General features: G+C 40.4%; 1 protein-coding gene across 1 annotated transcript in view; it reads right to left on the bottom strand.

Annotated features, from left to right (window-relative positions):
• Positions 1–12,253, bottom strand: part of LOC100544389 (extracellular sulfatase Sulf-1) — an 83,530-nt gene that overhangs the window by 17,333 nt on the left and 53,944 nt on the right. Inside the window, exon 10 of the mRNA XM_019614360.2 lies at positions 11,195–11,434. Coding sequence (XP_019469905.2) covers positions 11,195–11,434 — 240 coding nt within the window. The remainder of the gene's footprint in view (positions 1–11,194; positions 11,435–12,253) is intronic.

Below are 12,253 nucleotides of genomic sequence, written 5' to 3'. Positions count from 1 at the left end.
AAAAGAACACACACAAACATATGAGGCTTTGCAATCCGAGTCTTTTAGTCTGAGTCAAAAGCATGCATGAATGAAGACAAAATGTGTTAGAATGAGTCAGAGTCACTCTATCAAAAAAATGTTGTTATTATATCTAAGAGGCTTTGAAATTAAAATAAATTATTTCCTGAATTTTTATAATTCTACCATTAATCTGCCATTCTTGGAATCTAGCGCTGATGTGAGTTTTTTCTTTCTCTTTTAGAATGTATATGGTTTCCACTTGAAATCGGAATAAAAATTCAGTCCCCACAGGAAACATCTGAGAAACACATCTTTTGGTTTTAAGCAAATCCTATGATGCTTTTACTTTTGAAAGTCTGGGTTTGGCAACCTGGCTGCATGTTCTGGTTTGATGAAAGCTCTAGGAAGCCTGGATCTGCATCCTGCTGGGCCCTGCCTGGGTAGAGCAAGAGGGAATCCCTGCCCTGCTTTGCTGCCAAAACTTCTCTAAGGCAGAAATAACAGGCAGTGTCTTGGAGAGGTCAGCTACCTCTACCTGGTCTGCAAAACTTAGGTGTATTTCCATTAGGTAAAGGTGACAGGACACAACCCTCTCAGACCAAAGCTTTTAGAAACTGTCATCTGTCATCACACCCCGCAAATGCTCCCACAAACTCTTCCTGAAGAAGACTCTACCATGACAGAAGTAAAAAGAAAAACAGTCTCACAATGCAGTAAACTTCCAACTATTGCTTACGCCAACAATATGCAGGCCAAGAACTGGCCAACTGGCCAACTGGCCTTGGAAGCATGGATTAACCCTGGGACCCCGGCAAAAGAAGTTCTATTGCTGCTTTTTAGTTGCGTATGTACTGTCCTTGCCCAAGATAAAGATGTTAGTTTGGAAGGCTCTGCTCTGTTTTACTTCTGCGTGGGCACTGTAGTGACAAATCATCTGACTCTACCTACAAATTTGTTTATGGGGACTTTGTTGGCTCCATCTCAGCTGCAGCAATGCTGGACATATTGGGGTGACTGACTAACCTTACTGCTCGCAATTTTAATTTTCTTAAGGTGTCCAAGCCCCTGGAAGGTCTTACCCAAAGAGAAATGAATGACAGAAACCAATCCCTTTGCAGGGACAGAGCTGTGTGTCACACACCCATCCTGCTGCAACCCCAGCCATCCCAGCCTGCCTGGCCTTGCTGCCAGGCTGCCCACAGACAGCTCCTGTCCAGCGTCACTTCCTTGGCTGGGATCCGAGACACACGTCAGACACCCTTACATGTTTCCTACTTAGGAAATGAAGTCACTTTGGAAAACCTCGCGTTCAACCTAGATGCATTCAATCTAACCAAGAAAAGCACATTTGCGGAAGGGCTTCAATAATTCAGATCTGATTGATGTGGGCATGGTGAACTCCTTCCTGGGAAAAATGGTAGAAAAATGAAGATATTCATAATTAAAAGTTTCTTGAGGCAACATAACTATGGGGCAATCGAATCTTTTAACTGCCAAATGTCACTAACCAGAGGTTACAGTCGTATATAAGGTTTCTTTCCTATATCACGTGGAATGTGACATATAAACAAGTCCTGCAGACACTAGCCCAGACTTTCAGTTCATCCTCCCACAGCCTGTAAGAAAGCAACCTAGCCTCTACCCTTTTTTCCTCTGGGGCCAACCAGAAGTCAAGAAGCTTGAGGTGAAGAGGGTAACTGTGGGGAGGGAATATATGCCCGGTCCATTGCCTCCCAGAATGGAAACTATTCCTTTCCTTTAAGGCAGCCAAACTGTGTCAAACTCTCAGGGAGTTGGATGTTCAGGGCTGTTAAAGGCTGAAATACTGTGGGAAAAGAAGCCACAGAAAGAGTAGAAGGGGAAGAGAAGTTAAAGACAGACAACAGTGAAGAATAACAGAGTGAGCATATTGAGCCAAACAAAATCAAGGACAGTCTGTGGTTCAGGCAAGATTTGAGGCCAATCCTCCTGAATGCCATCCCAACTCCACCACCTCCATGATCTTGAGGAACCTCTATGTGCTGCATTCATTTGTAAAGATCTCTGCCAACCTGCCTCCCAGAAAGATCAGAGCCTCTCAAGCTGTGAAATGAAAGTTGTGGCAATTTATCATGTAGAATGGTTTGATAGCCCCACCTATAACTAACACTGACTAATACTGAGACCTGAACACTGTTATTTACAGGTTTGCTAAACTTCAGTCAGTAGTGATGATAGTTTCCATGCTATCTGAGTCAGGCTGGGTTTTGCTACATGGAACATTTTAGCCAAACAGTCCAGCAATTTCCAAGAAAAAGGTTAGAGAAAGATAAATGAGTTCATCCATTTAAAACTCTTTGGCAAACATTTTTTTGAGAAGCTCTAGTGTCTCTAGGTTTTGAGGTAGCACCTTTGTAAATAAAAGAGGTGGCTATGAAAATCTGTCCCAAAATGGCTAGGCTCTAAAAAAGCTGTAGCATAGAGATGTGATCAAGAAAGACATAGCTTCTCCGCTTAATGTCACCATGGGTTATTCCTTTATGGACTTGAGAAAGTCCTCAGAGTTTGAATTTTGACCCTAAAACAATCAGCTTCTTTCTTTCCTGCTCTCTTCTGATATTCAGGCATTACTTGAGAGAAAGCCACCAGCATAAAATGCAGAGATGAAAAGTCCCGGAACATAAGGATGGGAAAAGATAAATTGAATTTAGAAAGGGAAGGGAGGCTTGGAGCTGCTAGGGGGCAATTCATCTTGGAATTTCCTTACTTAATTTTGAAACTTTAACAATGTTTTGTTAGCTCCCCCATGGCCTCCTGAACCCCATATTTTCGGCCTGTTATGAGACTTCAGACTGACAGACTGAACCATTCACCTCTGTGTTGGCAATGATTTAGCATTTAATCATAAAAATAATCTGAGAAATGTCAAGTTTTAAGCAGCTTCTTGAGTGACAGTTTGCAGAAATAGATGTTTTGCTCTGTTGTGGAATAAAGCAGTTCCCATGTCAAACACATAGTAAAGCCCTGAATACTTGTAGAAGCAGCAGTAGCTGTGATAATGGATCACATTTGCCAAATTACTTTAAGCAAGGGAGGTTTGCTGGTCAAAAGCTCAGGAAGATATGAGCAATTACACATATGATGGGAAAAGCCAGGTTTTTACTAAAACACAAGAGTTCAGTCATTTTACTATAGGATTTTCTAAGTACCACTGAGAACTGAATAGGGCAAGCAAGTCAGAGCTGGAGTTCAGTGCCAGTGGTTAGTGCCTGGGTCTTCACACTTTGAATGAAGACAAGTGCCTGAGTAAAAGGGAAAGCACAGTAGCATCCTTGAGGACAAAGAGTAATCAGAAGTAATCACTATGGATTTCTTAAAGGCTTTGTTAGCCAGAGGGTTGTAAACAATTAGAGGGATATAGAATGCGTCATGGGACTGCTTAGGAGCTTACACTCCTATCACACTGTGATAAGCAAATGTTCCTTCTGGATCCTCACATGCTTGGCTTATGAAGACAACCCACATCCTTAACTGAACTGTAGTTTGGCACTTGCTGAACTATCCAAGTCTGAGTACAGACTGCAAATATTCTGCTTTAGAAGTTACTTTTTCTCAGCAGTTCTAGAGTTTAGGAAGCCATTCCTGCTTCCAATTAATAAAACAGAGATTATGACTCAATAGGTAAAAGCCTCATTAAAAAGCAATGCTATTTCCAGGGACATCTTTTCATTATTGTGTGTAATGGCCCCCACAGGGATAACAGGAAAGATAAATGCCAATTTTTGCATTTTAATTAGACTGATTTTGTCGGTATTCTGGCAGTTTTGCTAACTGTTCCCAGGACACATAGTTATTTTTTAATCACATGTAGAGTAACTTTGTATATCAAAATAATTGCATTCTGTGTGAACATGTTCAATTAAGTTTATGCAAATGATGCATGGCATGGGGAACAGTTGTACAGGCATCTATATGTCTCAGGAGTGGCTGCAGAATATATATCTCTGGTAGCTAATTTGAATAGATTCCTTAATACAGTTTTTTATTTTCCTTTTAGTAATTAGCTAATGAGTCCTGAACTGGACTGAGATTGTCAGGGGGCTGCAATTGGCAACAAGAATTTGACCCAGGGGATCTCTAGAATTTGAAGCCAGGATTCTTACAGCTTAATGTGATGCAAATTCTCACAATTCCCAGCAGTTAATTTCCCAGCACTTAATACAAGCATTTATGACTAATGTTTACAGCATTACACAACAGAAGTAGGCCCCTGTCTCCTGTCAGCATTAGTGAATTAGCATACAGGTGAACTGGACTGTGACTACAGGAGGCACATCTCTGCACTTCCATGGATCAAAGAACATATACTGTGCTCCTATACCTCTGTTATTTGTTTAACTTTATGGGAATGTTTCTGATTTAACACAAAACCAAGCTTTTAGAAAGGCATGCTGCCGTAATGTTTAGTCACCATGACCCAGACAAGAGCTTTAAGCAGACAGCCCACTTCCTTTAACAAAGTCAGGAAACCATTTACAAGAGTTACAAAGCACTGTTTACATGACATTTCAGTGCTGACACACACAGTGACTATGTGCTTTTGGGGACAGAGCCCAACAAAACTTCAGCTTCCGGATTATTCCAGTAAATTTCTCCTTGCTTTCTTCCCATTATGCAAATGATAGCTTCAAAATTGGGAAGTTTGATTTTTCCCATCTGCTGAATGATTGTAAAGCATTAGGGTATCACATCATTAAACTGAAGAAAGTCAGTTCAGTATTCCAGTCCTCCTCAGGGAACGAAAAAAGAACAGTCTCAACAATTATGTGAGGAAACTGAGGCACCACGAGGTTAACCTCCAGCTAGGCCTAGGTCATGCAGGCAGCCTGTGGCATTGCCAAGAATATTATTCAGATCTCTCAGTTCCCTGTCTTGTAAATTAACCACAGCAGAAAACCTCAGGTTTTCTACTCGTTCTCTGGCTTTGTGGGTCTTTCCCAGTTGCTGTCAGGTTTATCCTTGTAACCAGAAAGAGCATTAAAGGTTTTATAACTCAGCAGTTGCAAAAGGCATTAGGCTATAACTTGATATACCAATTGTTAGCCTGGGTGATGTCTTTAACAAAGCTTGTATTATGGGCCAACCTGGTTGCACTTTCCAATACTGATGTTGTCTGACACTTCTCATTATAAGAACCTGTTTTCAGTTGCTTATAAGTCTCTCATACTCGGACAGAAATTTTCCACACTGGATGTCTGCCTCAGGCTGAATTTTTTGAAACTTCTTAGCCTGAACAGTAGCCACCTTTGAGAACCACAGTAATGGAATTACATCTAACATCTGAAAAAAATTATGTGGGCTTTCATTCGATAGTACTACCACACTCTGCAATGAGAGCATGAATTCTGTCAAAGATGTGATGGGCTTTTTGTCAAGGAGGCATCTTTTATCGTCTTAGTTAACCCTGTCCATATTTTTGCTCAGTTTTGAAAAGAACACTGCAGTTTGCACGGGAACCTTGGGGCATTCACCGTCCACCTGCAACTGGTGTCAGCGGGCGGGAGAAAGTTGATTGAAATGCAGAGGGCAGGAGGTGAGCAGATAAGGACATGCAGTTTGGGGAAGGGCCCCAGGGGTGCTAGCAAAGGAACTGAGAGAGGGGAAAAGGCAGGGGAGGCTCAGGGGCCCCAGACAGGGGATGTCAAGCAAGAAACTAGAAAACTAGTGGAGAAAGGGAAAAGAAGGTGACTGACAAAGAAAGGGGGTGGGAGAAACTGATTTGCTGAGTGGACTGTGAAAGGAGATTGCTAATGACAAGTGGTGGGAACAAGACGTGTCTGTCAGGATTGAGTAGACACCAGGCAGAGAAAGAGGGTGGAACAACTTGTTGAAAGATAGGCTGGGGGACAAGGCTCAGACAGGGGCTCAGGAGGAACTGCAGGGCCTGCAGGCCTGAGCATGTGCATCGCGGGAAGAGAGGTTAAATGTTTGGACATTGGGAGTACACAACAATGCCTGGAAAGGTCTCCTGAGTATCACTGGTGTCTTCTTTTCAGTAGCACTGGAACCATCTCACCATGAATGTGAACAAACCTCACTCTACTTACTTAGCAAAAACACGGCAGAGTTTTGCTGAGAGGATCTGAGAACTCCTTCCCTACCAATCTGGATGTTAGCATCTCACCTCCTGCTAGTGGTCTACTTTTTCAACAGAGAAAAATTAACCTTTCAAAAAGTGATATAATACATTCCTGTCATTTGGCCACATGAACAGGACAGATGGATTAGGTGCACGCACAATGTTCTACCCAGATTTTCTGAAAGGAAGAACTTGAATGTGTAGCCTTGCTGAAAATCTTTTATTGTATGGTTTTCTGCACAAGATTTAGTAGCGCAGAATTCTGTTTTAAGTGTGAGTAGGCAAATACGCTGTAGCTTTTGATGAAATCCTGAACCAAAAAATGTTTTACTTCAAATGTATTCACAAGTAGAATTAAAAAATCTTGCTCATTATCCTCTTCAGTCTTTTCTCTCATCCATATTTCACTTTTTGTGGAGTATCTGAATATATTTGGCATATTTCACTTTTATTAGAACATTTCTCAACTTGACTGAAAGTGTAATTTTATTCTGAGATGTATAAGCATATTTTAAATTATTTCAATTATTAACAATTTAAATGATGTTTGATACTTCCCAGCCTCTTTTATACCAATTAAGGAACAACCTAAAGTATGGGATTCTCTCTCCCTTTCTTTATTTTTACTTTAGAAATAAATAAAAATCAGCTCCCTGTATGCTCAGTCCCACCTATGTATCACATCCTGACACCCTCTCTGTTTTGCAGTGGTGTATGAGGCAGGATATAAATTAGGCTGAAAGATGCAACTGAAACGATGCAAATTAAAAACAGTGTATGCTGGTAATCAATTGTACTGTAACTCTACAAACAGTTTCCTGTTTCCACACATGCGTTGCCTCCAGAGGAAATGTATCATCTATCTACACCTTCAAAAGGCATCGTTTCTGCACCTTTTTCAAAGATTTACTTGTCCAGTGTGTCAAAATGGAATGATGTACAGTTTAAATACTTCTTCTTCAAACTGCTCAGCCTTCAATCTCATCACCTCAGCATTTTATTAGTTATTTGACCATTACACTAAGAAAGGTGTAACGACAGATGTCAGCTGACATACAACAGATGCTGATAGAAACTGTTGAAAATATTAGTTAAATGTCAAGTAAAGGACCATTTCTCTTCATCATAACACAGTATTCTGTGACCAGTGTCAGCAACATCTTGACCAGCCACTTCTTGAGTTTTGAGTTTTACAAACATGAGCATTTAGAAACTAGCATTCATGTTGCTTAACTTTGATATTTTCTCATTTCTGTTTTATAAAAGGCTGAGAATGCCATCAGAACAGTTGCATGCATGACCCCTAAATCTTATGCTGATCAGTTGACTCTTTTGAGCAAAGATAAAATATTGGGAAATATGTCCTCATAAAGACAATTAAACAAATTAGTAAGCAAATAATTGCCTTATTTGGTGATCTTTGGTCTTTCAAGTGGAATTGTGTAAGAGAAGAGCCTGATCCTGAGTTTGGCCTGTTGAGGCAGTCAGCAATTGCGGAACCAGAGCAGATTCTTTATCTGCTCTGCATGACTACACTGGCTATGAAGGGTTAAGAGGAGAGAGGGTTAGAAAGTAATCAGCTTCTAAAGTAACGCTTAGCAGAGAGGGTCCTGAATGCATATTTATGTTAAATCAGGAGGGAAAATTTAAAAGTATATTTCTCTTCAGATATTCAAAGAGATGAAACTTCTACTGATAAAAATCAGCTGATAAAATTCTACAGCATACAAAGGATTGACATGCTTCATAGCAATAAAATAATGGTTATACTTATGTCTCCTAGATATTGGCCACCACTGGAAAGGCCTAAACAAAACTTGCAATTCCTGCATCTAATAATCTTGCAAATAAAATTTCTGAATCTAAATAGCTGACAGGATGTTTTCTGACCTTAAAACTACAAGATAAAAGAAAACGTGTCAAGCTTTTCTGACATTTCTATGAAATTTGAAAGTAATTACAGTGACTCTCTTTCCTCCTCTATATGAACAGCAGAAGTCTATCTAATAATAACAAATATTTCATCTCTGAAGTTCTCCAGAGTTGCTTTGTTTTGTGTTTCTACCTATTCTGTGTGTCTTCCCCTTCTATTTTCTACTGTTAGTCGGCATTCCACAAGCTCTAGTTTAATTTCACCAATTTTTTGGACTTTCAAAGTCAAGAAGCTGTGCAGCTGACTCACTTCTGCTTTAGCATAGAGCTTGTGACTAAGGAAAATGATAAAAATTGCAACATCATTAATTGTTTTTGGATTTTTTTAAAGATAATTAGAAGGAAAAATAATTTTGGTTTGGCAGTGATGTTACTGAATATTGTCTGCCCTGTTCCCACACAGCACAGTTCCTGCCTGTGATTTAGCACTGATGTTTTAAACAAAGGATGTTCCCAGGAAATGTAACATCTCCATTAGGTCACTTCAGAGTAGAACATAAGTAGAACAGTAGAAAAGAAAAAGGAAAGAAAAAATATCTGTTTTTTGTCAGGTTTTCCCAGTGGGCTCTAATTGTGACTGCAGTTTATTACAGCACATTTCAGACCTCTCTTTAAATGGACTGCTGTGCTTGCTTGGAGTCTTCGTGGCTTTAGCAGGACTCTCCTCATAAGCAGCCTGCCCTTGTGTGATCAATTGCAGCATAGAGGGTTTAGTTAAGGCTGAGGCAGGTTTAGACAGTGAATGCTTTATAGATGTTGGAAACTATCTGGTGTGAACAGAAGTAAGAACATTATATAAACAATCTGCCACCCCCTTATTTCCACTGGCTTATATAATTATTTGACCCTGTGCAAAACGTGAGAGTAAATCCTCATCATTTCAAACAGAGAACCAAATTCAAGGTACAGCACACTGTCTCAACTGCTATATTGCACTGGGATTCTCCAAACTTGTTCCTTTTAAGGTTGGCCACCAAACAGCAAGTGGCATTTGGCCCTCTGAGGTGGATACTGATTTACTGATTCACCTGCAGCTTCAGCACAGAGTCACGACAAGCCCATGTGTCGTGTAGTCACTCTTTCTCCCAGCTACCTCTTTCCTACTCTCAATTATTTTTGACTTCCAGGTATTCTTGAATCATTACAGTTTTATTAAACCTTCTAGCTGTGAAATGTAAATTATTAGTTGGTTAGTGGACTTTTGATGACTCTTTAATGAGGCAACACTGTCCTTGAAAAATGTATCATAAGTTCAGCTGTTAATTAAGCTGCTGCTTCAAAAATAGTTGAGAGGTAATTGGAAAGTGGGCTCATCTTACAAGGAGTTAATTATTAAGTTCTTTAGTGCCACATTACTACAGGGTCAAACAACATTCTATGGTCAAAAACAGAGTTTCATTAATGTATTTTCATTTGCTTCCATGTTCTTTTTCTCTGTCCTGCCCTTTGTTAAAACTTAACTGCCCTGCTTGTTCTAGGACTTGTGTACTTGTGTTCCCTCAGTCTGTTTTCGGAAAGGCTTTTTTTTTTAACCACTTTGTTCCTTTCCACTTAATAGAACCAATAGAACCAATTTTGCATTTAGTAGACATCTCCACATGCCTTCATAATTCACAGCAGCGCATATTTACCCAAGCAGAGCATTTAGCCCCAGAAGGGCAGAGGGCTACTGACAGCAAAGTCAACCGCAGCTGTCCAGTTTATGCAGGAAGCATTCAATTCTGCAATGGTTAGGTGACAAGTGAGTAAGATACTGAACTTTTTAAAGAGCAAGAAAGGTAGATTCCACATGAAGGGGACACTAAGCAGAAAGGTTTTAGGGTCATTTCAGCACCTTTTCTAGCAGTGACTGTCAATTTGCTCTCCCCTCCCTTTTTCTCTTCAAAAGCCTTGGTGCTGACCCTTACTCGGGTTCAGCTGTGCTGTACTCTGACAGCAAGTCCACAGAAATCAGCTCTTTAGAGACTGGAATATTATTCAGTGCATGTGTTGGGCTCAGAGAAGATAAATATTTGTTTGTTTTAGCTTTTTAAACAGGATGCAGCTCTCCAGAACTACGGAGAGAGAAAGAAAGAGTGAGTTGTCTGTGCAGTGAAGAAATGATGGCAAACAGGCAGATAAATGTGAGGCGCTGGATATAGCAGCATTAAGAGAATTAGCACAAGCAGACAGTGTGGAGACATTAGCCTGCTATATGTTTTGAAAGCAATCTGTTCTTGTGCCTAAACCACTGATAGAGAAAACTTCTTCCTTACCAACTACATTGTAAAGAACACAGTTGGCATTGAGATCTGTGTCTACGTGGTCCTGTAAAGGAGAGTCTTTGTAGTCAAACGATGCTTCTGGACAAATTGCACCCTGATGACCTTGCAACCTTCCCGCACCTTTGGAAGGGGAAGTGAGGCTGGAGCCTAATGTGTCTGCAGATTGAATCTTAGGTGATAGGTGATGCATAAATGAATCAGGTTTTACATCAAGCTGAAGCACAGACGAAAGGAATAAGAAGAGTTCTTTGTAAACAGGACAGGGATCTTCTGACTACGGAAAACCACCAGGAATTTACAAGAAAACTATCAAATCTTATTGGTGCACAGCAGAACAATCCTTCTTAAAGGCATGTTTCTATTCATTCTCAGAAAATGCAAATGAAGTATCGCCCTGTGGCAAAGTTTAAATTATAGCATTCACCTTGTTTCACTCCCATGACAGGCACTTTGCTCCTGTGAGGTCTTTGGCACCAGTCCCTCGTCTGGCCCTGACACCTTCCCCGAGAACTGTTAGCAGCTGTCTACAAGCAGGCCATAATACTGACCATAATCATGGCTTGAACTGCCAGTTCGGACCCACAGTGCCACGAGAATGCACCTCTTTCTCACTAGGTGTAACTACATAACAGCATATTTCCCACCTGGGACATCTGAGCATGAAAATACGCTGCTCCATTACAAAAAAGGTTCTTCATATGGCTGTTAGCTGCCAATCTGTACCAGTAAGTCATGCTTACTGGTACAGACAACACTAAACCCCTCCCTATAAACCCAATTCTGAACAGTAGTCACTTCCTTATAAACGGTGATTCAAGACCCCATATTCAACATCCATCACCATTACTTGAACATAGAGTTAGTGTTTGCCTCTTACCTGTTCGATACCCAGTGTTATTCAGATACACGGCGAAAGTGCGGGGCTCGTGAGTGGCCTGCCAGGAGGGAGAAGAGCAGTTTTCATTGTTGGTGTATATGTTGTGGTTGTGCACATACTTTCCAGTCAGCATGGAGGAACGCGATGGGCAGCACATTGGGGTGGTTACGAAGGCATTGATGAAGGATGCCCCTCCATTCTCCATAATCCGTCTGGTTTTGTTCATCACTTGTAAGGACCCTGCAATAAGTGGAACTGTTTATCACTCTGCTGCTAAAAGCAGCTGGAATGTACTGGATGCTATTTTGTCATTAAAAGCAGAGTATCAGTGGTGACCTTTCTTTCAGACATCAGTCTCTATTACTCCATAACTTAGGTAATTTTAGAAGAAAATATAAAATCTTTTTTTATATCAATGAAAAATATTTTTTTGGATTCCAGAAAGATTGAGTTTGGCTTTTTTTCCCCCTCAGGCTTCAAAGCAAAGCAGAAGTGCAGACTAACCTAGAAATATAGCATTAGAACTTTTGAACTATATTAAATTTATAGGTCAACAGTTCTCCAAACACTGCTCTAGGAAAAGAGTATTTTATACAGACTGCATCAATGTGCCAGTAAAATATGTAAAATTCTGAGGCTGCTAACGAATCTATTACAATTCCTTCTCTTTTATCAGATAATAAACGAGAGAGAGAGGGCATAAAGAAGGAAGGAGGAAGGGAAGGAATGACTAGATGGTTGGGAAGGGAAAGAGAGAATTTGGTAGTGATCTTCCTAAGGTCCTAGTCCTTCTCTGGATTCAGGATCAGCATGGCTAGTTCCAAAACTAAGATACTGAGCTCAAAATCAGATTTTGGAGATGAATGTGCATGCAAAAAGTATTAGCAAAATTCAGCACCTTTCTCAAGAAACTCTTGCATTCTCAACACACTTTTGCATTGATTCAATTGAAAAATTTTTTTGGGGTCATTTGAAACATCTTAAAAAAAAAAAGGCGAGACTGGCAGGGCTTGCATGCTTCTGACTGCAAAAAGGCTGAACAGTTCCTGATAGAGTCTG

The sequence above is a fragment of the Meleagris gallopavo genome, chromosome 3 (genome assembly GCF_000146605.3).
Source record: "Meleagris gallopavo isolate NT-WF06-2002-E0010 breed Aviagen turkey brand Nicholas breeding stock chromosome 3, Turkey_5.1, whole genome shotgun sequence".
NCBI lineage: Eukaryota > Metazoa > Chordata > Aves > Galliformes > Phasianidae > Meleagris > Meleagris gallopavo.
The sequence above is the reverse complement of the archived record's forward strand: the minus strand, read 5'-3'. Positions and strand labels throughout refer to the sequence as shown.